General features: G+C 41.9%; 1 protein-coding gene across 1 annotated transcript in view; it reads left to right on the top strand.

Annotated features, from left to right (window-relative positions):
• Window positions 1–27,024, top strand: part of ahrra (aryl-hydrocarbon receptor repressor a) — a 71,953-nt gene that overhangs the window by 31,062 nt on the left and 13,867 nt on the right. The window contains exon 4 of the mRNA XM_014981426.2: window positions 22,688–22,806. Coding sequence (XP_014836912.2) covers window positions 22,688–22,806 — 119 coding nt within the window. The remainder of the gene's footprint in view (window positions 1–22,687; window positions 22,807–27,024) is intronic.

The following is a 27,024-nucleotide window of genomic DNA, read 5'->3' as shown; positions in this document are numbered from 1 at the left end:
GGTTAAGAGAGATCTGGCCTACTCTGGTCTTAAATCGGGGATATTCAACAAGTTTCACCAATCCAGAAGAAAGGTCCAGAAAACTACAAAACAATCAAAACACTGATTTTCTTCAAATTAAGGCTAAAAACTACCTGTTTAGGGTTTCCTTTGATTCATAATAATTGGAACATTGGTGTATCTGCTTGATCATTTTGATTATCTCTAAACTGGGTGCTGTAGCATGTTTTTATGGCGTAAAGCACTTTAAACTGCCTTGTTGCTGAAATGTGCTACACAAATAAACTTGACTTGACAAAACAACTGTCAGAAAGTCCAGTGAAGTCACAAACTGTCGCCATTGCTTTTTCCTTGTCGGCCATGTTTGTTTACTTCTGACCTCACATCAGGACTCGAGATGTTTTGTGATATTTCTCGTCTCTCATCTGAATGTTTGGGTGAAATCTGTCCGCGTCTGGTAATACCAAACCGGTTATGTATGATTTTTTTTTTGTATCGTCATGTATAAGAGTCTCACAGGTTGTGAAAATCAGCGGACAATTTTAAAAACCTGCCGCATGAAACCAGGCATAAGTGACAACTAAACACCAGCGATTTGTGGACAGAAATATCAGCCCTGAAACGGGACTGCATGCTTTGTGTTATGAAGTCTTTTGTATTTTCCCACTCCTCTACAGAATGTATGAGTAAAAATAACGTTGCCCCTAAAAATACTTCTGAGATGAAGACTCAGCCCCTTCGTGGCAGTGTCGTGTTTTTGTCATTTCGGCCATAAATAGACACAGCTCTGACTCCCTAACATCAAAACCTCAACATACTCTCGCACACAAAGGAGACTTCATACTGGTTTCTGCTGTCATTGCTGTGATCTGCTGTGGACTGGCCACCCACACTGCGCTTCTGGATCCGTCATCGAAAACAGCTGGTTCTGGAGCCGAGGAGCCACTTTTTGCTCAAAATCACCAGCACATTGTTGATTCCCCTAAAGACAAAACATTTCCATCTGGCATTTACATGAGATGAGCGCAAACCGGTGTTTCCAGAAGGGAAGCCGGGAGCAGCTCCTCTGACAAAACTCAAGACTACAGGCCTGAGCTTAACCAGATGAAGGCTTGTTGTGTCAATAAGCGATCTCGTTTGGCCACGGATAGAGAAGCTCTGGATTTAATAGGGATGACAGGTGAGTGGATGGTTGAAATCCATTAACCGTCCCATGACGCCGGCTTTAAGCCCTGTGCCTAAATGTCAGCCTGTGCCTCTTGCTATGAGCCGCGGCACAGGCGCGGCCTGGCTCCAGAGGTCCGGCCCCGCCGCACGCGATGCCTGGAAGTCTGCACCGGCCGAGGATAAACACACTTTAGGGATTCCCTGCTTTCTTCCGCCAATGTAGACCCACCCAGAGGCGTGCACGCACGCGGACAGATGCACGAGCGCACACCTCTGGGACGGGGAGCTGACACAGTAAACAGTGAGTCACTCGCAGATAGAGGCACGGCACACTGGGAGGAAACAGACTGATGTGGTGCAGTAGGCCGTGTAAATGTAAGCCACATGTAAACACAACGGGAGACGCGCTCACAGAGACCGGGGGGTTGGGGGGGGGTCGTTTCTGACACCGATCCGATAAGATCCCTCGCATGACCGATAGCCTCCACACTCACACACATCATCTGTGTCTGGAAACGGTGATCACAAACATTCCTTCTCCTCTTCTTTACTTTTTCTTTTAGCCTCCATTTTACTCACCTTACTTCTGATGAGAAGTCTGAAGAGGAAGATGTCATTTGATTGCGCGGCAGATTAAAGATCGTTCTCTCAGATGTGATTTAAGTGAAACTGAAAACAAATAAGATAAAAAAGGCTCCATGAAAGATGCCTTAAGCGCAACAGTCAGTGCTCCTGTTGGCAGCCTATGAGTCGGGTTGTTTGGCGAAGACTCAACGAAACATGAACTGGAGACACAGAAAGCACCTATGACATGATCTATTGTAATTTTTTTACAAATACAAGTCATAGAAATGCAAAAAGGTCTAGCAGATACAGATCGCTTGTTCATGCTATGCTATAGTACCTTGAATATTAATGACTTTCTTACATCAATAGGCAGATTGGCACACATATAAGGGTTTTTCATTTTAAGCTTGTTGAGACATCAGGTGTAAGCATAGCATTGCTCTTTAAGCGTGCATTCACACCAGCCCTGTTTAGTCCGCTTTAATCCAACTATAGTTTGTTTAGCTAAAAGGTCCAGCTCCTTTGGGAAGACCAGAGGGGGTTATGAATGTACAATCAAACTCTGATGCGGACCAACAAACAAACTCTGGTTCCCCTAAAAACATCGGTCTCGGTTCGGTTGAAGTGAACTCTGGCATGGTTCGAACGCCTATGTGAACGCCTAGCATGGTCTTTTACCAACAATGAAAACTGCTAAAATCTGACATCACTCCACTATTGTTTACATTTCCTGAAGAAAGACGTTGCGCTCATGTCTACTTCAGAGGTTTTCACATTGCTTCCTTCAGTGGTTCTTGGTGCAGCGCCACTATTGGTGAAGCGGGGGAAATGGGTTTTTATAAGCATTTGGATCATTTGACAGTAAACACAAGCACAAAATGTAACAAATGTTACAGTTTTGGTCCCCAATCGTACCAATTCTAACCGTCTATCAGGTGTGAAAAGACCAAGTGTACCAAGAACCAATGAAATAGCTGAAATAAATCAGCTATTGCTGATTAAAAAAACAAAACAAACCCCAAAACAAAACAAGGAAGATATTTCAATCTAAAAGCATCCATAAAACACAGTTTTCACCAGAACAAGTGATGGAATGCATGTCTTAAAAAAAACTGTATGCCAAGAGATAATAGCAGAAGTCAGGACTGGACTGAAGCTGAGATCTAGTCTGATCAGCTCCAATTTAAAAACTGTCACATTATTTAATGTTAACACCATTTTACTAACACTTTAGACCATCATTACTTTGATTGGGTGGCTATTTACAAAGTGACAGGAATATTTACTTGGGAAATTGAGGTAGGAGGTTGTGCAGCACCAATGATCTTCATCTAGAAAATACATAGGAGCATTTACACTTACTTTAATCAGAGTATGTCAAATTAAGTTAAGACTGTGAAGGTTTTTTTATATACCTCTTTACTTTTTATATTAGGCAGTTAATTTATCTGAAAAGGCTTGTCATTTTTAATTCTAATCGTGTTTCACACAGGAAGATCTGTGGTGCCGTGCTGCCTCCAACCTCAGTTTCCTGTGTAAATAATCATTAGACGTTCCTGTAAACAATCACTCAATGCAAGCGAGGCGACAGTTCATGACTTAACTGCTGAGATGTTTTTGATTTGTAACTTTTTAGTGGTTTTTGGTCTTCTGGACCAGCCGCCGGCTTCCTGGATATGGATCTATTATCAATGAATGATGACAAGAGACTCATTCACTGCAACTCATTTTTCTGAGAGATACATTTAAAAAAAATGTCTGAAGCAAGGCGCTTGAGCACTTTTATGCTGCCGTCAGCTTGACCCGTCTAGCATCTGAGTTCATGCTCTTCCTCTGCGTGTAACATTCTCTGTAATGACTCTAAATGTGTAGCAAGGCAGAAGCTGTGACGATGGAGCAAAGGGAAAGGGGAGGGAAAGCAGATGTGATGTTAGCTGCTGACTTTCACATCAGGGAAGTGTTGAAATGAGGCAGTTGGTTCAATATCCTTTGTTAGAACGGAGGAGTTAAGTCTCGACTGGCTGAAAGTTCACCCTCTGACGACAACAAACAAAGCAAAGGAGTATGTGGGTTCCTGAAAAGAGTTGCAAGGCTTTCTACATTTGCCATTAGGAGCATAATAAAGTGCTCGAACATTTCAAGCTGTTAGTTTTCAGCTCACAGCGATGATGTGAACTCTGAGACTCCCTAAATCAGTCTCGACAGCTGTGGATAAATGCCGGGTAAATGGTGTTCATCACGGTGCGGCTGTGTAATAAATCAAAACCGAGTAATTTGGCTCCCCTTGTGTAACACTTTTTTTTTTTTTTTTTTAAATACATTTTAAAACTGAAGCCAAAGCCCATCACTCATCCACTACCGTAGCTGCCTGTGTGCGCGCGAGCATTCGCCAGGCCGGAATGGGTTTGATCCGAAAGCCAAGTCTGCGCCGACCCAACTTTTATCTCAATGAAACTCGATGCATGTTTGAGCCACATCTGGAGCACTGGCTATGACGGCGTCGCGCAGGATGGTGAAATCTAAAAAGGCTTTCTCCCTCCCTCCACCACATGCTTTCTTCATGTTTCACTGCCTGCCTGTGAAAGAGAAGAATTTCATTCTTTGTTCTTCTTAACGTCTCCTCCTATCTTATATTTTTTTTTCTTTACTGTTTTTTCTTTTTCTCCAAGGTTTTTTTTTTATGCTGCTGCAGTGCTTTTAAAAGCCTTTGACCCCTAACAGATTATGGTCACTGAAATAAAATTTTAACATCAAAGATAAAGTTGATTTCATGTATTAAGGGAAAACATCTATCCACATCAACCCGATCGTAGGTGAAATATTACCCACATTTGACAAATTGTGAATTAACTTTGATTAAGCTACATTCTGCTGGTCCAGTTTCACCAGCCGCCTGACCCGCAGAGTCAGAAAATCCCTTAATATCTAAAGTATGCTGATCTCAAAAATTAAAACATTGCAACCTAATCTGAAGAAACGCAAAGCAGATGAGAGACCAAGTCGTTTGACTACCTAAAATTACTCAAAATCAATCAAAAATGGCATCCATTGATCAATCAATTGATGATCCCCAAGACTTAAGTGCATTCACTAGTGATGTTAGTTCTGTTACGTATGGTGAAAAACCAACCGTTCCAGAAAAACGACCATCATACCGACAGATACGGTGGTGGTGGTATGATGATCTGTGGTTTCCTTGCTGCTTTAGGACTGGAACAACTTTCCATTTTTAGTGGAGCCTGCTGTCTAGCAGGAGATCCTGAAGGAAAATGTCCAGCCATCACTTTGTGAGCTTAAGCTTCGGCGTATTTGGAGCTTTAGCCTTATAGGGTTAGAGCTGTCCTTAACCCTAAGTGCTAAAGTGAAAACTAAAAAAACCCTCAAATACCTAAAAATAAATCAATAAAATGTAGATTTTTTTGTCTCCATCAAAGTCCAGACTTTTTGATTAAACCACAGTGCCATCACCCTAAACTTGACCATTAATCTTTCAACAAACTCCAGTGTGTTGGTCAAAAGTCCTCCACAACCACATAAATGACTCATTCTCTGTTTTTCAAAGGCAGATTTTGCCACTAATTGCAGCACAACCAGTTACTTTCAGTTACCTTCAATTGAAAGCTGCCGTCTGTATTTATGACTCTTCTTATCTTTGTCTGAAATCAAAGTTTGTCTGAAGATCTGAAACTTTCAAGTGCGACAAAAGTGCAAAAGCCCGAAGAAACCCGGCACGTTTCTGTACATTTTGGCGAGCTTTGCTTGCTCTTTTCGCCATCTGCGGCATTTAAATCTGCTTCCTCACCATAAAAGATTGGTGAGCTCCCCTCAGCGTGAGACAAAGTTAACTTAAAGACGTGCACAATCGGTAAAGCAGACCTTTTAGGCTGTCTGGTTCGGACGGTCGGTTTAAAAAGCTGGAACCGACACGTTACAGCTGGCTATTTAAAGATCAGAGGACACAGTGGAAACAAAAAAAGTTAACTGGCAAGACCACACACACACACACACACACACACACACACACACCGTCAGGGCAGAAATCTCTTAAAGATCAGCCTCTTGGGGTGTGTGTTTGTGCGAATGCAACCATGCATGTGTGCGATTTGTCGCTGATAATTCAGAGTGAGGATGTTGAAGCTCTTGCAACCTCTTGCCGCCGGTGTTGCTCTGGAGGCTCAGATATCATCAGTCTCTCAAGCAAACAGGGCTCCAGTGAGCGCGCGCGGCGAGGGCTCCAAGCTGCACTGACTCACCAGGTGTCTCCCCCCCGCCCCCACCCTTCAGCCCCCAGCTTGGCGGATGGAGAAGGTAGTTTTGGCAGCTGGAAGTGGCCTTGTGGTGGTGGGAACAATTACTGGTGTCAGAGAGGCAAACCTCTGCCTCTCTCTCTCTTCAGTAATACATAACAACAATCTGCAGAGTAGTATAAACAGAACCTAAACGTTGGTGATGATGATGATGATGGTGATGAAAGTAGAGGGAGGGAGAAGAGAGCTCTTTTCTTCTTTACTGTCCTTTTTTTTTTTTTACTTGTTAAGCGTGTAAACTTGGCAGGGCCAAATATGTTGATTGCGGGCTGCTGATGTGACCCATCTGGATTCGAAACATTGCATTAGGTCTTCGCACGCTATTCTTCGCCACTCCCTCCGCTCAGGAGAACCCCCCAACCCCACCCCACCCCTTATCCCAACCCTTCGCCCCCACCCTCTCCTGTCACATGAGAAACAGTTGCAGCCCTGTTGTTGGATGAGGAGGATGTGGGTATTTGGCGTGTTTATTCTACAGTGTGAGAGAGGACAGAATGTACGTGCACGCGTGCGTGTGCGTGTGTGTGTAACAGGAGAACGGCCCCCTGAATGGACGCTTGAAACCTGCCATGCAAGTTCAAGAATTTAGAAGAATTTAGGAAGATGCTCCACAGGAACTGGCTCAACTGGGACAAATAGTGGGATTAATTTGAGTAGAGATGAAGCGATTAATCGTGATTAATCATTTATTGAAATAATCGGCAACTGGTTTAGGGATTGATCAGTTGCTAGCTGGAGCATGCAGACTCCAAAAAAGGCTAATTTGCATGAAACTGAGCAGCAATTAAGCCAAAAACTGTACCAAAAAAATCAATACATTTTGCATTTAAAATGAAAAAAATAAAAGCTTTTTTTAATGTAAATATGTTCTACCCAGAACTCCTCGAGTGGTAAAGTTTTAGTTTCACCTGGTTCAGTGGGTTATTAACTGGTTATTAATTGGTTTATTAAAAAAACAGATCAGCTCTACATTGTATTTATGCGAAGTCAAGCAGGAAGGCCTGGCTGAGCTTTTCACATGCTAAGTTACTGCATTTTAAGCAATAAAATGTTTATTTTATTATTTTTTAAAAATGAATTTATTTGTTATTTGTATTTTTAATATTGTATAAGAAAAGGCTTAAGGTTGAATGAAAAATCTTCAAAATGTATCAAATTTTTATCTGATTAACCGATTAATCGTTAAAAAAAATAAAAATCAATTGCTAGAATAAGCATCCGGACAGTGCACTGTAAAAGTTCCTTAAGAACATTTTATTCCCGTTTCACCCATAAATATGAAATTATTATTTTTAAAGATGTCGTGTGAACGTTGCTGAATGAAAGACATTTAAAAGTCCATTTGCACTTTGCTGCAAGCTGTAGGTGACAGAGCTCCTCTCAGCGAAACATGGTGGTGGCGCTGTCATGCTGTGGGAATGCTATTCTTCCCAATGGACACTGATCAGAGTCAATGGGAGGAAGACAATGACTCCAAACATGCAGCCAGAGCTACAATGGAACTGCAGATCAGAGCAGAACGCCCCAGTCAAAGTCCAGATGTAGATTTTACATAGCTCCATCCAAAATGACTCAGATTGAGCTATTTTGACGAATCCCCCAAACATTCACTACTGTTGCTCCACTCATTTAGAAGAGTTGAATACACGTGTACCCTGCTCTTAAAAAGGAGTGGAAATACTTTTGCCAGGCACCGTAAATGAGTTAAATGCCTTTTTTTTTATTTTTATTTTTTACGTTTAGTAATGGGAAACTTTCTTTTTTGTTTAGGTAATTATAAGGCAGGAGACGAAAATAATACTAAAGTTTACTGCGTTTTCATGCTAAGGAGAGGAATGAGGCTCCCGTGTGTTGATCCCATGTGTTCTAAGCCGCTGATACTTTCCCGAATTAGAGATGCTGCTCCTTCCCTGGCGCACATCCTGAAGCCATTCTACAGGAATTTCTGCTATCCCGCTCATAAATCACGCCCCAGCTGAAGAGTCGAAAAGGAAACAGCAGGAAGACACGGCAAAAAGTCCAGGCAGCTTTGAGGCTTTGGGAATTTCTAAGTTCTTCGGTTTTACCTTGTTTTGATGTTTCAGAAAACTCAAGTAAATAAGTTTCCAAAAAGCAGCTTGTCGACAAGTGAACCGTGGGCTGGGGGGTGATGAGTGGACTAGCAGAGCCTTGAAGATGAAGCCAATAAAGTGTCAATCAGTGGACCACAGCACTTCTGCTTGTTTCACTAGTCGTTTGCCACCTTCTGCCAACTCACTTATCAGCAGCAGTTAGGCTTCTAAACACGGCTTTTATGACTTCTCTGAGGAAACGGAGGTTGCGACATCAGAAGCGCACAAGAGATAAGGGACGTTGATACACGGACGTTTGAGGAATTGGTCAAAGAAGTTTTGAACAGAAACGAGAAAAGTTGCTCCAAAATCCCTCGAATTTCGGAGTTCAAAAGCACTAGACAACCGAGGAGCGGGTGCTGGTCCAGCGGGCGCCGGTCCAGCGGGTGCCGGTCCAACAGGCGCTGCCCACAGGTCTCAGCTGTAGGGCGCCGACAACGAGTCGAAGTTTATAAGTGGCTGCTGCTAAGCGGTGGTTTACTGACGCGGGGTGTAAACTGAGGTTCATTAGAGAGCGGGCGATAATTGAAGGGTTCGTCGGGAGAAGCGTGCCACACATTAGGGCTTTATGTTCAACATACAGCTTTCAGAACGCCTCTCCGAGTTTCCAGCCTCCTCTGGAATGCCTTGGCTCCGTCCGGGAAATAAGCTCAAAATATAAAGACTTATAAAAGTAGCTCCGGGGTTCTCCGAGGCCGAGCATGTGTTGGTCTTAAAACGTTTGGCAGATGCCCGTCCGTTTGATTGCATTTCAAGCTACGGCTTCGAGAAAGATATCAGAAGCACATGATTTCTATAGTCTCTTATCCTGCAGATGTCTATATAGGTAACCGAAATGTGGCTGGCCACAGGAAAACCTAAGTCTCCTCAGGAGGGGGGAGTTATGAGTTATTTACAGAAAGTGTGGATTCTAAGATTTCTAATGATATCAAACACGGAATCAAATGAGAATTGAAGACAATATGGCCCAACGGAGTCCGTTTGAGAGACTGGCTCTCAGAGTTTCATCAGACTCAATTATATGGAGCAAATGCACTCCGTTTCTAGAAGTCAATGTCATATTTGAGAAGGAAAAATGTAAAATGACAACAGGTTTTGATATTTCCGTGAATCTTTGATGTAGTTTTCTCGTGCCAACGCTTGGAAGCGATCGGATTTAGAAGAACATCCTCGTCTACCAATTCTGCAAGCAAAACATTTTTTATGCAGCTTCAGTTTTTGACATCAGAAGTGTTTTCAGGCCGATAATCTTCTTCAACAGTCCGGTGAAGGCAGTGGAACTGACAGTTCAGTGTTTTGTGCCTCTGTTTGAGATGCGGGGGATGTAGAGGCTTTTGGGTCAGTAGACAGCGACTGACCCGGCCGTACCCTCCTGGACTCTGCGCTGCTGCCCCACGCGATCCCTCTTTTTTTTTATTTTCTCCCTCTACCCCCTCTGATTCAAACACACACACACGCACACTAACACACACGAAAACACACACACTAACACACGCTCACCCCTGCTTCCGAGTTGGCTTTCGTGAGAAGCGGTGTCATTTTAACCACATGGTGATGGGATCATCATCAGGCTTTGCACGCACACAAGCAGAGAGCAAGAGAGAGAGAGAGAAAGCGAGAGAAAAAAAGGAAGGATGATCTACGCAGACACACATTCACACAGAAGTACAGTTTGGTTTTGCTGTATTTGGGTTTTGGTGAGGACTAAAATAACGCACGCCTTAAACCCAACACAAGATCGCTCTGTGTTTGTCTCACAGTTGACATCATTGTGTTTTTATAAGGTTTCAGACGTTTGAAGTTGCTATTTAAAAGAACACTGAGTTCACTGTACTGTATTTTAAACTTGGCTTTTTCATTTTGACAATTATTTTAATTATACAATTATTTCATTGTTATTCTGGCAGCAAGTTTAACACAGCAACAGCTGATGCGTACATGCATGGATGTTCAATTTTAACGTTTACATTTGAAAACAGAAAAAAAACATTTTGTTGTTTAAGCCACTGTTATTGTGGAGGAAAGATTTTAAATTCTACTGTTGCCACTGCTGCACAGCTAGCTAATACAGGAAGTTAGAAAAGAACCAGTTAAAAACTCCCGTGAAACATTCATTCAAAAATAGACATATGTATCTTTTTCTTTCATATTTTTCTGATTGTTGCCCAGCTAAAACCAAATGCCTGTTTTCTGTTTACATACAAGATAATCATACAACTGCAGCACAGCTAGTCCCAACAGGAAGTTAGAAAAGTAGCAGAGGGAAACTGCTGTCAATGCTTCAAAAATAAAAAACTCACAGCGTTCTTCCCGTTTAGCAGATTGAAGCTGAAAATAAATTTCCACTTTATGTTTACATGCAAGGTAGTATTTCCTTCGCAGCACAGCTAGCAACTACAGGAAGTAACACTCTAAAATTGAAAAAATAAAGCTTTTTCACATTTATTTTTGTTTTTCTGTGCTAACAATTACCTAGATAATTACTTGAGGAAATCAGAACTGTCTTCCTCTCACGCTGAAGTCTGTCATCTTGTTTGATTTCTAGTACGACATTGAGACTTGTCTGTCATGGTAAATGTTACCTTTCTGTGACTATCAGAGGTGAGCTGTGCCTGCTTTCGACTAGGAAGACACTCTCCCACAAGGTCGTGACACTGCTAAAGGAACAAACAAGGGAAGAAAACCATATAAACTGGAGGCAAAAAGTGTTTTTGTTGAGCTTTTATTTACATTTTCCTGCTCCGATTCAGACTGAAAACGACTGAAACGTTAAATCTCCCTCCTCGCTGTGTTTGTAGCGTTCCCTCTACGGGGAGCATGGACGTGTGGGCTGCAGCTGGCAGCGCTTCACGTGCAGAGAGCAGAAAGTAATCCTGATATTCACAGCAATGGTCTCTTTAGTGAGGGCAGGGAGGGTCAGTGTTTGTTTATCCTCAGAAAATCTCTTTAGATGCTTGGGAATTAACCACACACACATGCATATATGTTGCTATATGTACCCATGTACACTCAAAGGATCACGCTAACCACAGATGCCAAAACACAGTGGCGACTGAGTGACGTCTGCAGTGCAATCCCAAGCTGGCGTGACTGTCGCCTTCCTTCATCAACATTTTTTTCAGCAAGTTTGCGTGATCCCACCATCATTTTTGCCGAGCCCCCTCCGTCCCCTGACGTCTTACAGCAACTCATACTTCATATTTCACACAGTACCGCACATGTTCCCTGCTGGGCCAGAGCAAAGGGAGCATATGTCCTTCCTTCCTGCGCTACTTGAAGTGATCGAACAATGTGTTGCAAGTTCAAAGAGACAAGACCGTGAGCAGAAACAATCACGGGTCTGTCATAATCACACGCAGAGGTAGAGTTCACACTCAATACCTGAAAAAAAGGGTTTTTTTAAAATCGTTTTTCTTCACTGTGAAAGTCTAGACGTGCTGTTCAAGTTTTGCAGGATATTATATTTCACTTGGGGGAAGAAAAAAAAAGCTTTGAAAATGTTTTAACAATTTTTTTGTTGTAGCGTAAGAAGTAGCTGCATTTTCATTGCAAATGTGAGTGAATCTTTGTTTATGCTCTTCGAATGTCGAGAAAACACAACTTTGCAACTGTGGTGATTCCATTAAATATGAAATTAAATTAAACTCACACGTGAATAAGCTTGTTCACATGATAAGTTGTTAAAACTCACAACAGCAGCGGATTTATACAGCCGCATGAGATTATATTCATGATTCAGCCATGGATTCAACACCTTCGAATGACGCACGACTTTTTATGAACTGTGCGATGCTGTGAGAGCTCTGGTTGAGCCAACTGCAGATTGTCAAACAATAAAAAACAATCTAAAAAAACCCTAAAACCCACTAAAAAGACTACTTCCTGTTGCTGTCTTCTTCGTGGTTTTTGCCAGTAGTAACATCCGACTGTTGATCATGTGGCTCGTTTGGTGTGAAAAAAGATTTTGTCGTTGCAGTTCTTTGAACTACATCTGCTGAAAAACCACCTCATCCCAGCGCAAAAACTCTTTACCGAAAATTGACGTGTTTCCATTAAGCAAATTTATTTGTGTAATTTCAGTTTGCACAGTTCTATGGCTAATGGGGACTCAGCTAATAACATGGATCTCTGTCACTCAGTCACTTAGACAAAAAAAGAGAGATTCAGAAAAGCCACTATTCCTAAAGTGCATTGTTAATCGATGGTGGCGAAAAAAAAAAAAACAGGAACGCAGTGAGAACAGGCAAACGTACAAGTTAATTGCAAGTTTGTTTTCTGTCATTTTTTTATATTTTACTTTTCCGAACACAAGTCAAAATTAAAGAAGAGATAGGCTTGTGTGGCTCTAGCAGCTGAGCCTTCGCGTAAAATCAAATGTTTCTGAAGTTGTTCAGACCTTTTACCACAGAAATGTGTGCTTAAATAATGTAAGTCAGACTTCTGTTTGATCATAAATGATGCTTTCCTTACAAATATATGGGGAAAGCTTGACATGATATAAAGCTGTAGTAATAGGAGCTGTAAACGAAGTTTAGTTTTTAGTTTTACCTTCGTGTGAATACGCATGTCCCACTCACCTGAATTTGCTGCCTCGCCACAGTGGGACAATAAAGGATTTGTCTATTCTATTCTTTCCTTTTATATTCTAAGATTAAGGTGAGGAAAAGTAATGTTGTAAATTAGAAGCATAATAAGTCGCCACAGATACTGTAAACTTGGTTCGTACAGGAAACACAGCCAGCCAAATGCTGTACTTTGTCTCTGATTTCTGGCTTTATTGTGGTCACACTGACATACACACGTACATGTCTATGTATACCAAGATCCTATAACATATGGCATATATTAACTGTTCCCTTCCCATAACCCTAACCAACAGAATCTGCATTATCTTAACCTTTCCCATCATCCAAGAACCGTAATAAAAACTTTGATCATCAAGCAGCTCTTTGAACTCGTGTTTTAGTTTTTTTGGCCCTTATGAGGCAATGAAACCCCACAAGTATAATGAAGACAAAAAAAAAAAAAAAACTCTTAATACACACACACACACGCACGCACGCACGCATGCACGCACGCACGCACGCACACACACACACACACTGAAAGCCAGCATGGAAACATGATACCTCGACTTTGTCTTCTGAACGACATGATAATAGCCGCTATGCATAAAACATGATTAACATTATGGCTGGCACTTGATCCCTCTGAACCTCGGGTACATTAAACACCTTGCGCCCCTTTAATTACACACTGCTTGGCCTTTCAGTGTCTTCATAGACAATGTGTACAGATATGTCAAGTTCTCCTTGGCATAAACTGAGTCCTGAAACCAGTCGATCAACGGACTGGAATTTTTTTAAGCTTAGGGATGTACGTTATGTCGTCATGAACGTCGGTACTGGACGATGTTTGTCATTTTTTAGTATCCCGTCACCTTCCTGAAATAATGGCCAAAGTTATTTTTGGCCAAACGTTTTTTTTTGTTTTGTTTTTTTTTGCCTACATCATCTTTTGGCAAAACAGATAATTCACCATGTCAAAAAGGTATGGACATATAATATTGGTAGATATTGTTTATTATCCACAGCAGCAATACCAATATCGGATACTGATATCAGCCCAGATTTTCAGATCAGTGCATTATTAGTTTAAGTAATCTACCCACTTCCTGAGAAACATATGAAATGACCAAACTGAAACCAAGGATGTTTTTTTTTTTAACATAACCAGTGGGCGTGTAACACCATGGGGGTTTTTATGACATTTTAGTTTTGTGTTTTTATGACATAAAGCCTTTTGAACTGCTTTGCTGGTAAATTTAATTTATAGATTGATTTTGAAGTCAAATTCCTGTATGATTTTAATGCTGCTATATTTATGAAAATAACAGAATGCTCGCGAGATTACAATCTTCATTGTTATACACATTAAAGGTGGCATTTTATTCTGCAACTTACAAGAACTTTGTGCTATGACACCGTTAACTGTTTCTAATAATCAGTGAGTGAATCTAAAACAGGATCATTTATCAGATTACATTTTGGTGGATAAAACAAAAAAGATGTACTGACTGAGGTGAGAGATGATGTGGTTATTTTACATCTTGTGATGTCATGCTTAAAGCGGATTGTTGGGAAGAGTAAAAGCTTCTTAAAGAGACAGAGCCCCAATTTCAAAGTCTCGAATTTCAAAATTTCTTTTAAGTCATATGTGATATGTATGATTTAAACAACTGCAGGTAACATACTTACATGATTGTGCTGTAAATCAGCACTATGTGGCTGGAAAATTCATAATTATCACCCTTTATATATTTTCAAAGATTATCATAGCTTAGTGTAACTAAATGTCGTTTTATGACTTCTGTAATTATCTACCAAGAGGAAGTTGGTCAGACGTATGTTGGTCTAATCCGGGTTCATATCTGTCATATTTCATAAGCTTAGACTGACAGAATTAGGACTGTGAAAGATAATAATCAACCAAGCCTTTACTCTGAATTTCAAGTTCAGTTCTCAGATTTCTTATCTGACTAACTGCTAAGTGCTGATAATATGATGTGGAGTTTTGGGGATAACATTTGTGTCGAATTTGAAAGTCATGGGCTGAATGCAATTTTTTTTATATGCAGTCTTAGATTCAAACTGCGTTTCCCCCAAAACATTTACAAATGATAGTAATTTCTCACAATTTTTGACTTTAATCTAACAAGAGGAACATTTACTGCTGCAGAACTTTGTCAGGCGATGATGTTGCAACTTTTAGACAATCTGTTCCGTTGGCGACTTTCTTACAGGGTGGCGCAAATCAAATTAAATCATCGTGTATTTTGAACCTTTTCATTGTTATCCATTTGAAAATGTATCAAAATAAAACATAAACATAAACTGAATGGGGAGCAAAAGAGTTCAACTGGTTAATGAATGTTGAAGGAGATGTTTGAAGCAGGGCCTCAGTTAAATTAACTTACTAACGTTCCTCTTCATCTTTCTCAGCCATTTTTCACGTATCATATTCGGAACATGCATTAATAGCGTATTGAAACATATGCACATGCATATTTTTTGTATTTATTTTAGTAAAATTGCTCCATTGTAACATCACATGAACTTTATAGTTTTAACGAAGACTTTATTGTAATTAAGGTCTAATAGTTTCCAGACTGCTTGTAAAAGCTTAGATTGTGTGTGCAGTTGTAGAAATGCTGCGTTTTGCTTTGGCCAGCTGGATTTGCTTGAATGCAACTTTTATGAAGCAATTTAGTCTTTTAGAGAGAGCAAGAGGTCACAACCTTACAGACCTAAGCAAGGATTCAAGGGAATGATATTAATAGAGTTACTTCCTAGCACTGAAATTTCTTATAAAATAGAGTTCAAAGGAACAAAAACAAAACATAAATTATTGTCGTTTATTTGCATTAAAAGCTGAAACCATGGTGATGTTAATTTGCATGTCTGGTTGACATAAGTTGGTTTTTCTCTTGTAGTTTTTGGTCTGTCTACATCTCATATCCCTTCCTTCCTCTCCAAAATAAAATAAAATAAAAAAAACTATTGCAAATTGGATCCGCATCTAATTTTATTAAATTCAAAGATTGCCAGCAGGAAACCACCTAAAATCAAGCGGTGATATCAAATTTTTCATAAAACTTACAGAAGAATATTAAAACAGGTATGTTCCAAATAAAAGAAGCAAAGGAGAAAAAGAGAGAAACTTAAACGCACCAGAAATTGCGCAACAAATTTTCCACTGAGCTCAAACTATACAACCTCTTTGTGTTTTTTAGTGTGCCCCTCTTTTTCCTCTCTTTCTCTCTCTACATGCAGTTTGTGTGAATCCGTTGCCTTTCAGCCCACAGACAGGATTGTCGCTCTCATCACCATGAGTCACGAGGGACGCCGTATCCTGAGTCCGGCCTTGCAGGACACGCTGTTCGCGGTCGAGGTCGTAACTGGTGGAACGCGCTCGCGTCTCCAGCGACAGACTCGCAAACTTGTTTATGCCTCGTTTTAGAAGGATCTCTCTCTTTCTCTCTCTTTCTCTCTCTCTCTCTCTCTCTCTCTCTCTCTTTCCCGGGTTCTGGCAAATAAAAATTCTTTTCTTGCCTAATTGGCTCGCGTCACGCAAACCCGAGCCTTGGATGCGACTCCTAGTGTGTCAGCGAAGGGCCTCCAGCCATTAGCGTTGAGTTAGTTTTTCTAATTGTCTGTGTAAGTATTGCACCACATCGGGTCTGCGCTGTGGTTCGTTTTGCCAAGGCTCGACAAGGCAAACATAAGGAGTGTTTAGACAGACTTAGAGCGCCTTGGCCCCATCTATCACTCTTTCGGTGGATTCATTGGAAAGGCGACAGACGAGATTATTTGCCCCGCCCCCCGTAAAAAAAAATATCTGTCGCGCCGGTGGTGCTTTTCATAGTAGCGCCGAGGTGGCTTTCAAAATCGGATCGGTGTAAAACTTTCACAACGACGGGCCGTGCAATCAAACCGCATACAGTAGCAGACTGGAGAAGCTGCCATTCAAGTTTGTTTTGCCCGAGGCCTCGAGTTAGTCGGCATATTAGTCGTGTAGAACAACAGAGGCAAGCGCCTCCGCCTGCCAACTAAAACAGAGAAGTGGAAACAATAGAGTTTACATCTCCACTTTTTGTTCTGCGTGATCCCATTTGTGCTGTCATAATATCACTTCCTTTCTGCTTCGGCATCTCAGCGCACAACAAAAGCCTTTGTTGTTGTTGTGTTCAGGAATCAAATTTTCTATTTAGATTTTTTTTCCCCCTCCAACTCGCCTCAGAGATTAGGCTTTCCCTCTCAGGTCCACATGCACACTCTAACCCCCGTTCATCCCAGCAAACATCACTCACTCGCATCATAATCTACTCAGAAAGATGCATATTTGTAATTGCTGGCCAAAAAAAAAAAAAAAAAGTACTGTTCGTGGATGATGTTTTGTCAACAGACCAGGGGGGGAATGTCTCTAAATCGTTTCATCCCTTGACGTGTAACCATGTCACAAGGGGGAAACGAAACATTCTCATCCGGAACAATATGGGAAAGATTAGAAAAGCACAACTCGGTATTAATACTGGTATATAGGCTGATTGAGGATTGAGACAGCTGCAACTGCAGCAGAGGAAAACCAGTGGAAGAGTCTGAGTGTTTCTCTAAAGAGAAGAGCACAATTTAAAAAACCTCTTATTTGTGAAACAAGAAGGCAGTAATGGTCGGATCTGGACCGGCCAACATCCGGACATTTGATCTGTGGCACAATGAAGCACAAGCTCGAATTACTAGCGCGAGGCTTAACCTTTCCTTGCGAATCGACCATTGAGAACTTGCCAGAAGTCATCAATATTTAACAGCTGTTGCTATTATGAAATTCTTTATGGGTTAATGTGGCTTGCCGGCTTGCACGCAAGGCCTTGGCCGCCTTCCAGCAGCCTGTCAGGAGGAAGGGGGGGGTAGATTGACAGACGGCTCGCTCGCGTGACAAGCAGCCCTTGATCAGCCAGCTCCTCTCTCTCTCTCTCTCTCTCTCTCTCTCTCTGAGAGTATTGCTCTCTCCACTGTGGATTTCCTGTGCCTGCAGAGAGAGAGAGAGACGTACGCAGAGAAGAGTGGTGAGGGAAGAGGCGGGACTAGGCAAAGGAGGTGGCACCAAGCCAGTCGAATCTCAACACACACACGCACGCACACACACATGCATACAGTAGTCTTTACACGCATGCTATTACATGTTGTAGCCTTGTAGGAGAGGAGGAACTGCTGTGCCGCACGGCGTCATGCGTGTTCAGGACGAAAACATTTCTCCGGAAAATGTACACGCAGCCAAGAGATGGCACCCATGCTGCTTCAATTATTGTCATTTTACAAGACGAGGAGGGGAGAATTAATAGAAAACATGAGTCAAAGTGAGCAGGGGGCCTCCACTGCACCGTAAAACCGGCTGCTGTTTAACTTCAGATTTGGCTGGTTTTCCCTCGGTTTGGTTCTCTGATCGGTAACCTGCAGGTCGTGCCAATGAAAAATCTGACTTTTATTTGAAACCTTTTCATTAAATGCATCAGAACTAAGAATTCCCAATTTTTCAGGACTTTTTACACACTAGGTTTCAAAATGTATTTTGAACTTCTTTTTAATTTAGTCTAATAAAGCTAACAGGGAAACAGCCTCTGGACGGGGATGATCTTGTATTTCCTTCATTATTGTCATTGGATTCTAAACCAGCACCTCCATCAAGAAACCTGCAGTGTTTTTATTTTTTTATTTTTTTATATTTACAGTGGTCCAGGCTTAAGGAAAAAAACAAAGTTATTGACTATAAAGAAAAGCCTGATGGCTGCAACTCTGCTATTCTTCTAATGTTGCTTTCTCTTGTCTCTTAAGTCCTTAACTCTGAACATTCACTAATAATTTAGTGAATTATGTATGTAATGTATGTAAAAAAAAAAAAAAAACTGCATCAGCCAACACTGTCTCATATTCACTGTGAGCATTATTGTAAATGAAGAAAATGTCTTTTTAACTAGATCAGCAAAATAGAATAGACTGTATGTAAAACTGCAATGTTTAGCTGTGCTATGCTACTGAAATCAGAGGGAAATAGTGATGAAATGACAACAAACTGCAGCTGTGCAGCCAGAAAAGACAAATTTGAAGTAGCCAGCACCATCAACAGGTGTCACGGCTCAAGTAATTGATCAGAAAAAGTGATGCTTAAGAAAAAAAAAAGTTGTAAATCTTAATCATGTTGCAATTTTCACTCATAAAATAGTGCAGTGCTTCACAATAATAATAAAAAATCCAACATTAAAGTCAAGAACTTTTATAACTTTATTATTATTCATCATAATAATAGTATCACTTGCACTCATTCTCAACAGCTTTTTTTTTTTTTTTTGACGTTGGCAAAATTATTTCCCTCTCTTTTGTCTCTTTAATCCGCACCGTAAAATCATCTAAGTACCTTCTCGTTTTTCTGTCGGCTGCGTTTCTCTGCGTTATTGTCTTTTTCAGCTACTCTTGGTTTTACAGGAGGAAGTGGCTTTAAAAAGAGGGGATGTTGAAAACAGGCAAACACAACCACACTGTGCTCTCTGCTCATCTGTTGGCCCTGCGGCCGCGCTCACCTCTCCCCCTGGAGGCTTCAGGAGCAAACAGCTCGTTGGGAGCGCCAGCTCGCTGGCAGAGAGCAGGAGGTTCTGAAACTGGAGTGGCGCGTCTGGAGCTGATAAAGAAGACTTTTATTTTTTTTTTCCCTCTGCTGTGAAAAAAGTTCATGCATACTTATGGGTTTCTTGCCCTTTTTTCTTTTACTTTTTGTCTTATTTGCATGTTTCATGTCATCAAACTGACCTGAAAATCAGATGCTATGGGAAACGAAAAGTAGTTTTCAGACAATAATTGGATTCGCAAAGGCAAAAATGTATGGTGAAGAGTCTTGGTCTGATATTATGATTTGATTTTGATGAGTTTAACAGACAACCCCAACCCTATAAGAGGGTAAAATACCTTTTCACTTTACACGTAAGAAGATATTTCAACCCAGTTATTAATTCAGATCAAACAAGCAAAATGCTTGATAACTCCCCACCCAAAGTTCTCTCTGAGCAGTCCTTTGTCGGCATTACCGTAAAAATGAAGTCAGAGCGTAACCTAATAATTGGATGGTGGTCTTGATATTCAGTACGCTCAGTGGAAAGACGGCTCTGGCCGACCGAAGGAACCAAACACTTCAAGCCTCACCCTTTTGGCAGCTTCCACATCCCTGTACTTGTCACTTTTTTTTTTTCCCCAACACCCAGTCCTCACACAGCACCCATAAACGCCTCACCATTACCCACTCTGTTTTCATTTTCGGACCAGAGACGGAGAAAGTTCCAGGCGAAGAAAAGCAAAGCCGAAGACGTTAGCGGGCGAGGAATAAAGCCCGCATTGTTGGCAGGGGAAGTGCCGGTGCCGATAATTAATCATCCCGAGTGTTTGTCTTTCCTGACGTAGCATCCTCTCCAAGAGCCGCCATAAGAGGGAAAACAAAAATATATGAGGCGTTGAAAGGGGGGGAAATAAAGACGGTCATTAGACTCATTTCCCCTCCGCAATGGTTTCCACTGGTTGGATGATATTCTGGTGATTGAACAGAAGGATTTTTCTGTGGGACGGCCGTCTGCAGCTGTTTGTATGTGTTCTCACTTAGTGGAGGTGATGACAAAACGATTAGCACAAGCACCGGCTTTCAGGCTGTCTGTGCGTTTCATGGGCTGCGTTTCAGCTTAAGAAAGAAACGATTACTTGTGGTGGAGAAAAGAAAAAAAAAAGAGTCCAAACAAAATGTATGGATGCACGAATCTCTGTTTGCACCAAAATTGGTTGATCACCCTTTATACAAAGCTGAGCAAAGATAGGGTGGAGAGAATGAAGCAATGAAGTAGAGTTCGAAGGGGGAAGGGACTGAACACAGTAGAAGGTCAAGGGTGATGAACTGAAGCCGTAATGAGGTTGTACGTTGGGGGTGGTGGCGTCGGGAGGGGTTGGTGGAAACATTAGAGGACATATTGGCGTGGAGATCATAATGGTTTTCATAATGTAGATGGAGGTATGTGGGGATGTGAGTTGCGTGACTGATCTGTGCTTGCTACAACGAATGATGGATCAAAGGGCTGATCTGTTGGAGGGAGCCACATGCCCCACCGACCGAACAGCCACAGGACAGACACGCAAACATGCCTCCAAACATGCAGTGATGGGAGAGCATGTGACAGTTCAGTAAACCAAACTCTGGAGAGCAGGTGCCTCGCAAAAAGTGTTCATACCCCCTTGAATGTTATCACATCGTTTGACGTTACCAACCGCAAATTGGGAATTCGTGTGACGGATCGACACAAAGCGGCACAAAACTTTGAGATGGAAGGAAAATGAAAGAGGAAAGAAAAAAATCTTTCACAAAGTCTGGCATGTGTTTTGTATTAAGTCCCGTTGAGTCAAGAAAAACACATTTTGCTGCATTTGAAGCTCTAAGGCTTTCAGAGTATGTCTCAACCAGCTTTGAGACTTGACATTTTTGCTCTTTTTTCTTTGAAAATACCTCAGACTCACCTGTCACCATCAGTTTTCAAGCCGTTTTAAGGGTGAACACACACCAGCCCTGTTTAGTCCACTTTAATATAACTAATTCATTTTCTAGAAGGTCCAGTTTGTGTGAATGTGCAGTTGAACTATAGTGCGAACCAAAACAGCGAACTCTGGTCCGCCTATAAACCTAAGTCCCAGTTCGGTTGACGTAAACTCTTCCGTGGTTCACAGTGAATGCTAAGCGGATCGGAGGCCGCTCCCAAAGCAGGAAACGGAACTGTAGCACAGGGCATTATGGGTAAATACAACCAAATCAAAGGTGTGTGTGTAGCGCAAGCACGAGAAATGGCTTGTCATCTCTTACCAAAGAAAACGAGAAATCCTACAACTGCTAAAAACTGACGACACTCCGTTTGTGTTTATGTTTTGTGTTGCGATCAGTGTCTTCTTCAGAGGTTTTCATGTCATTTACTTCAGTTGTTCTTGGTGCAGCGCCACCACAGGCTTCTCAGAGTAATGCTCTCCATGCCCAGCATTTCAAGTCAGTTATGGCGGACGGCAAAGTCTTTGGTTGGCTTGCTGTGTAACCCTCTTTCCAACTTCAGATGATGGACCTTTGACGTAACATTTGAAGAAGATCATTGAGCATTAAGACTTTTATAAGGCACTGTCTTGTGCAGGCTTTACTTTAAGAGAGAAAATATCTGTGAGGTTGAGGATAATGAGAGAGTGTTGTGATATTTTAAAGAAAAAAGTAGCCAGAAACAGGTTGTAGTTTTAGTTCTGTAAATTTACATCTGCAAATGTTTGTATTTTCTAAGTAGTCTTAAATTTATAAGTAGTCACTCAAATTCCTCAAACTTTAAGAAGTCTTGTTTGTACTGGATTGGATCCACTATTAATGATCACTTTCAGGCTGAATCACACAGTATTTACTTCAACTACTAAGGATCTGAGGTTAGCTTTGCAGGTTGGGCAGCAAGAACACATAAGTCTGACATTCCAGTTTGCCCCAAACTTTCTGTGATTGTTGGATGTGCTTTTTTGTGCTTAAGGAACCCTACAAAGTTAGACAAACCCTCAAACTGTTTCCCTGTTTTTAAACTGACCCAACACATTCGCCTGGTGTGGTGACTAGCATTTATGCCGTCCAAAAGGGAGTCTGATACGGGTAATGACTCTGCCACATGTCTGAGAAATGCTCTAGCTCTCCCTTTAATCATTCACAACAGCGCCTTTGTAAACAGAAACATCATTGTCAGTCAGTCATTTTTTGAATTTTTTTCGGCGCCGGCCAGCGTGGGGCTTAAAACAACATCTGCTCCTGCTTGACCGATGTCGACCGACCGACCAACCGAAAAAAACAAAAGCAATGATCTCATTGTTGAGTCTCTTTTGAAGTAATTGATTTCAGTCTCCGTCACATGTGCTGATGTATTTACGTGTTTTCTTTCTGCAGCGAGTCAAGACAAACCCTCCAGGAAGCACGTCACCACCCCAGCATCCTCTAACCCTGAACCCAGGAAAGATAGCCTTCCTTTGGTCACCACCATCAATGAAAGCAGCCTCCTCCTGGAAGTAAGAAACCATATGACCCATGTGCGTGTGTGTGTCCTGTGTGAGTGACGTCTGCTTCTGATCGCTTAAACAGAAAGTGTTTTCGGCATACAAGCGCCACGGTTCGGCTCGTTTCGGGCGACAAAATGCTCCGTCATGTCGTGCCATTGCACTTTCTTTCCTTCCCCCCCTGTTGATGGCACCGTCGGTGAACTCGCCCTGCAGTTCACGCACGTGCCTGTAAGAAGATTTGTCTGAGTGAGTTGCCCTGCGGCGCGACCTCCCTCGTGGAGCCGCGGCGTTGCGTGACACACGGTGGGCGATGCGGCTGCGTTGGAGCCGATGGAGGGCGATGGCGATAGGAACTTCCACAAGCAGCCGACGAGGTGCGTGAGAGTCTGCGTGAAGCACATCTCCCCGTCTTGATGCGCTCACGGAGTGTGAAAGCAAGCAGGAGAGATGCGCAGACTCAGTCTGTCTCTTGACGGTCAAAGCAAATTGCGTTTGACAACAAAATGGGACACACCAGGACTTTAACGTAAACACGCATTAGGGGAGACACACAGACAGGCTGATAGATAACACACTGCACCGCTTGTTGCTGGTGAAACAGATCAGGAGCACGCTGCATGGGAACTGCAAACACATCAGATCATTATTACACTCTCCATGACCCGCTGGCTCTCAGTGAGGCTGCAAATTATGACGTTGGTCATTTTCCAGCAGGCAGGGATTCAGAGCCCCGTCCTCTGTTAATGTGTTAGGTTCCTCACAGGAACGGTTAACAAAAGACTAGATTGACCGTAATGATGTTCCATCTACTGTTGCGTGACTCAGCTTGGACCGAAGCCCTATGGCAACACCGGGTTTTTACGCAGTGGAGTCCAAACAATCAGATCAGACACGTTTTTTCCCCCTCTTTTAGGCTAGATCGGCAATCTATTACAGAATTGAAAACTCTAAAGAAAAACAAAAATGTGGTGAAGTTCCTTATTTACCAAAGTTTCTGGCAACTGGATTCTGTATGAGTGTACATCATAGAGAAAGTATTCAAATCCTTTCCACTTTTTCATCTCTTTTTTTTTAAGTGACAAGCTAACAAAAATAGTGCAAAACCAAAGTGGAAAAATCTGAAATTTGCCTTTAAAAGTCATTTGATTGGTAAATAGAGGCCACCTGTGTGTAATTTAATCTCAGTCTAAATCCAGATGGGAAGGCCACAAAGGTTTGTTGGAGAACATTAACGAACAAACAGCGTCACAAAGACCAAGAAAAACAGCAGGCAGGTCAGACAGACAAATGTGGAGATGTTTAAAGCTGGGTTAGGTTATAAAACAATACTCCGGGCTCTAAACGCCTCACAGAGCTCTGGCTGTTGCATGAAACAGGGAAGAGTGTGTCAACGCTGCAGCCCAAAGGCAGCAGCCAAGAGGCCTGAGATAACTTTAGGAGCAGAAGAGATCCAGGTGAAAGACTTTGTTAGTTTAGATTGGGCCCAGTTCTAGCCCACAGACACACAGTGTTGATCCAACCCAATTGGTTAACTCAACATCTTTTTTTAAATTATGATTTTACTATTTTAGATTTTAATCTGCTGTTTAAGTAAACGGCGTAGCTTCTTCCCTTTATATTTTTGCTTTTCTTTAACATGTCCCGGCTCCATTTTTTTCGCTTGTTGTAACCGCAGAGTGAGTCAAGTCAAATCTTCTGGGATGTGTGGCTCAATCTGAACTCTACAGTTTGTTGTCTTATTATTTTTAATTTTTTATCATTTATTGTGAACAATTTATTATCATAAGAATTTTGATTTCTTGTGGTCTCCATCATTTTTTAAAAATTTTTGTCAAACTGTTATTTACACTAAAATTATTTGACTTTCTCCGGTGTTTGTTCCACAAGACAGTCAATAAATATCAATAAATTGAAAAATATGATCAATTACCGTTACTGTGTTCAGTTTGGTGATATAAATCAAGCTTCTTTAAGGTAAATGACTTCCTGAAGAAGCCTGTTTCAGACAGGAATGTCTGCAGTGCAACTAACGCTGTGCCATAAATCTACCTTACAAAAGAAGTAATTGTTATTCTATCATTAATAGCACCACAAAATATTGTGATAAAATCCTAGGTCTTTATTAAGCATTCCTACTTGACAGGACAACCAGTACGAAGCTGGCTTTTATGGAAAACAGGCGAGAAGAAAGTCACTGTAGAAAGAAAACGATAAAAGCTCCTATTTGCCGTTTGCTGCATGACGTAACAGATAAAGCAAACACAAGGGGAAACTGGACATTTTTCTCTATGTAGCGCCACAACTTTTAAGATGTTGAAAGTTAAAGTTTTTAGTTTCTCTTGGGGGCTATCTGTAGTTGCAGATATTTTGTGCCGCGGGACAGCAACAGGTGTTTCCACTACCTAAAAGCTTCAGGATCCAAGAAACTGAGGGAAATGATGAGAAAAACATATAAAAACGGCACTCTGTGTAGCGTTGCCAGTGTTAGTACAGTAGTTTTTTTTTTCCTGACTTCTGCAGCTCTGCAGTTTTCACATAACTGTGGACAAGTGGAACATAGTTAGTCGTTCTTGGCATTTGTGTTTTATGTAAAACACGATGCAAACGCAATTCTGTGTCCCTTAAACCAGCGAATCTCCACGTTTTGTGCTCAAACACGGGAACGACGACTGCGCTGCGCTCATCTGTGATAAATTTGCCACTAGAAATGTATCACAATTACCTTTTTTGTAAAGCTAATTGAAGTAATCAGTAGAAAAACTATGCATTAGCTTTTATTGCCCAAATACGCCCTTTCAGGTTAAAAGATCCTGTTTGTTCCAGAAAAATAAAACTGCCAGAGCCCTTCAGGGTTTTATTGCTGCATTTATTGCAGGATTTCAGTGACTTGGAGGACACAAGGGAAAAAAGTGCATCACTGAGTACATAAACTTGCGTGCGACCGACATGAAAAAAAAACTAACCTCTTTTTGGCCCCTGTAGGACTTCATGAAAACAACATGGCTTTCCTCTATATATACAGCATATGCTCACATCTATTGTTTGAATGAACAATCACAGAGATGAGCGTCGGCAGAAAAACTCGTCGTTTTAATCATTTAAAAGGTCATTCTGACTGAAATATCGGAACGTTTTCACCTGCGGAGCTGCGTTTTTTATCCCACAGACGCCAGAAATGTTTACATTTCCGCCACAGGCGCATCGGATCACGATTAAAGTCACTGTTTTCATGCACACTTATTAAATCTGGCTCTGGCGTTCTGTTTCTGGATGATATTACGAGCGCTCCAAATCCCTTGAAATTAGGAATCTTAAATATGTTAAGCTGCATTCAGTATTTATTCGTTCTTCCAAAAATGTTCACAGTCGTGTGTTTTGAGTGGCTGCCAGAGCAGTCGGTGCCTCTGTGTGTGTGTGTGTGTGTGTGTGTGTGTGTGTGTGTGTGTGTGTGTGTGTGTGTGTGTGTGTGTGTGTGTGTGTTTGGGGTCAGCGGGGGGACATGTGCCAGCAGTTGAACTTGTCAAACATCGTCTGCATCAACGCGACCGAGCACCTATCTTCCACCGCCCGGCTCCTCACTCTCGTCGCGCTCATCCCGCTTCCGGACACGATCTTCTTTAATTACGATGCCGCAGTCCGGACATTTTTCTGGGTTACGGCTTTCACAGTCCGCCTCTCAGTGCATCACGAGCTCTACGGCGCGAAAGGAGAGCGATCAGTTCAGTGAGTTCACAGGCCGAGTTGTGACGGAGTGTGTGCAGTGGAATGGCGTCCCCTGTGGATGGTTATCAGATCACTGTAAGGTGTTTGTGAAAGGGGGAGGAAACTGTGGGAGTGAGTGTGAATTTAGTGACCATGAGGATGTACTCCATGTAGAATACCTCCCCCCTTTCCCTCCCAACACACACACACACAGATCCGAAAAGTCCTGCATATTCTCGCTGTAAAACAGAGGTGACAGACTCTGGCAGCAGCAGTCACGCAAGTCAGCCGGTCCTGCTGTTGTCACGCAATCCAAGCCGCACAGATGAGAGGACCCCTTCCACATATCCTTCCTGTAACTTCTTTCTTTTCCCTCTTCTGTTTGGGTTTTTCCTCGTACCTTTTGCTTCCCTCTCCATCCGCACATTTGACTGAAGCCGCCACATTGTTTATGTGCAGCATTCCTATTTGATCAGCTTTCATCAGGCTGCTCAAACAAACCAAACAAAGATGAACTTTCAACAA

Source organism: Poecilia mexicana, unplaced genomic scaffold (genome assembly GCF_051168715.1).
Source record: "Poecilia mexicana isolate PSO_F unplaced genomic scaffold, ASM5116871v1 scaffold_20, whole genome shotgun sequence".
Taxonomy (NCBI): Eukaryota; Metazoa; Chordata; class Actinopteri; order Cyprinodontiformes; family Poeciliidae; genus Poecilia; species Poecilia mexicana.
This window is presented reverse-complemented; position numbering and strand designations above follow the sequence as displayed.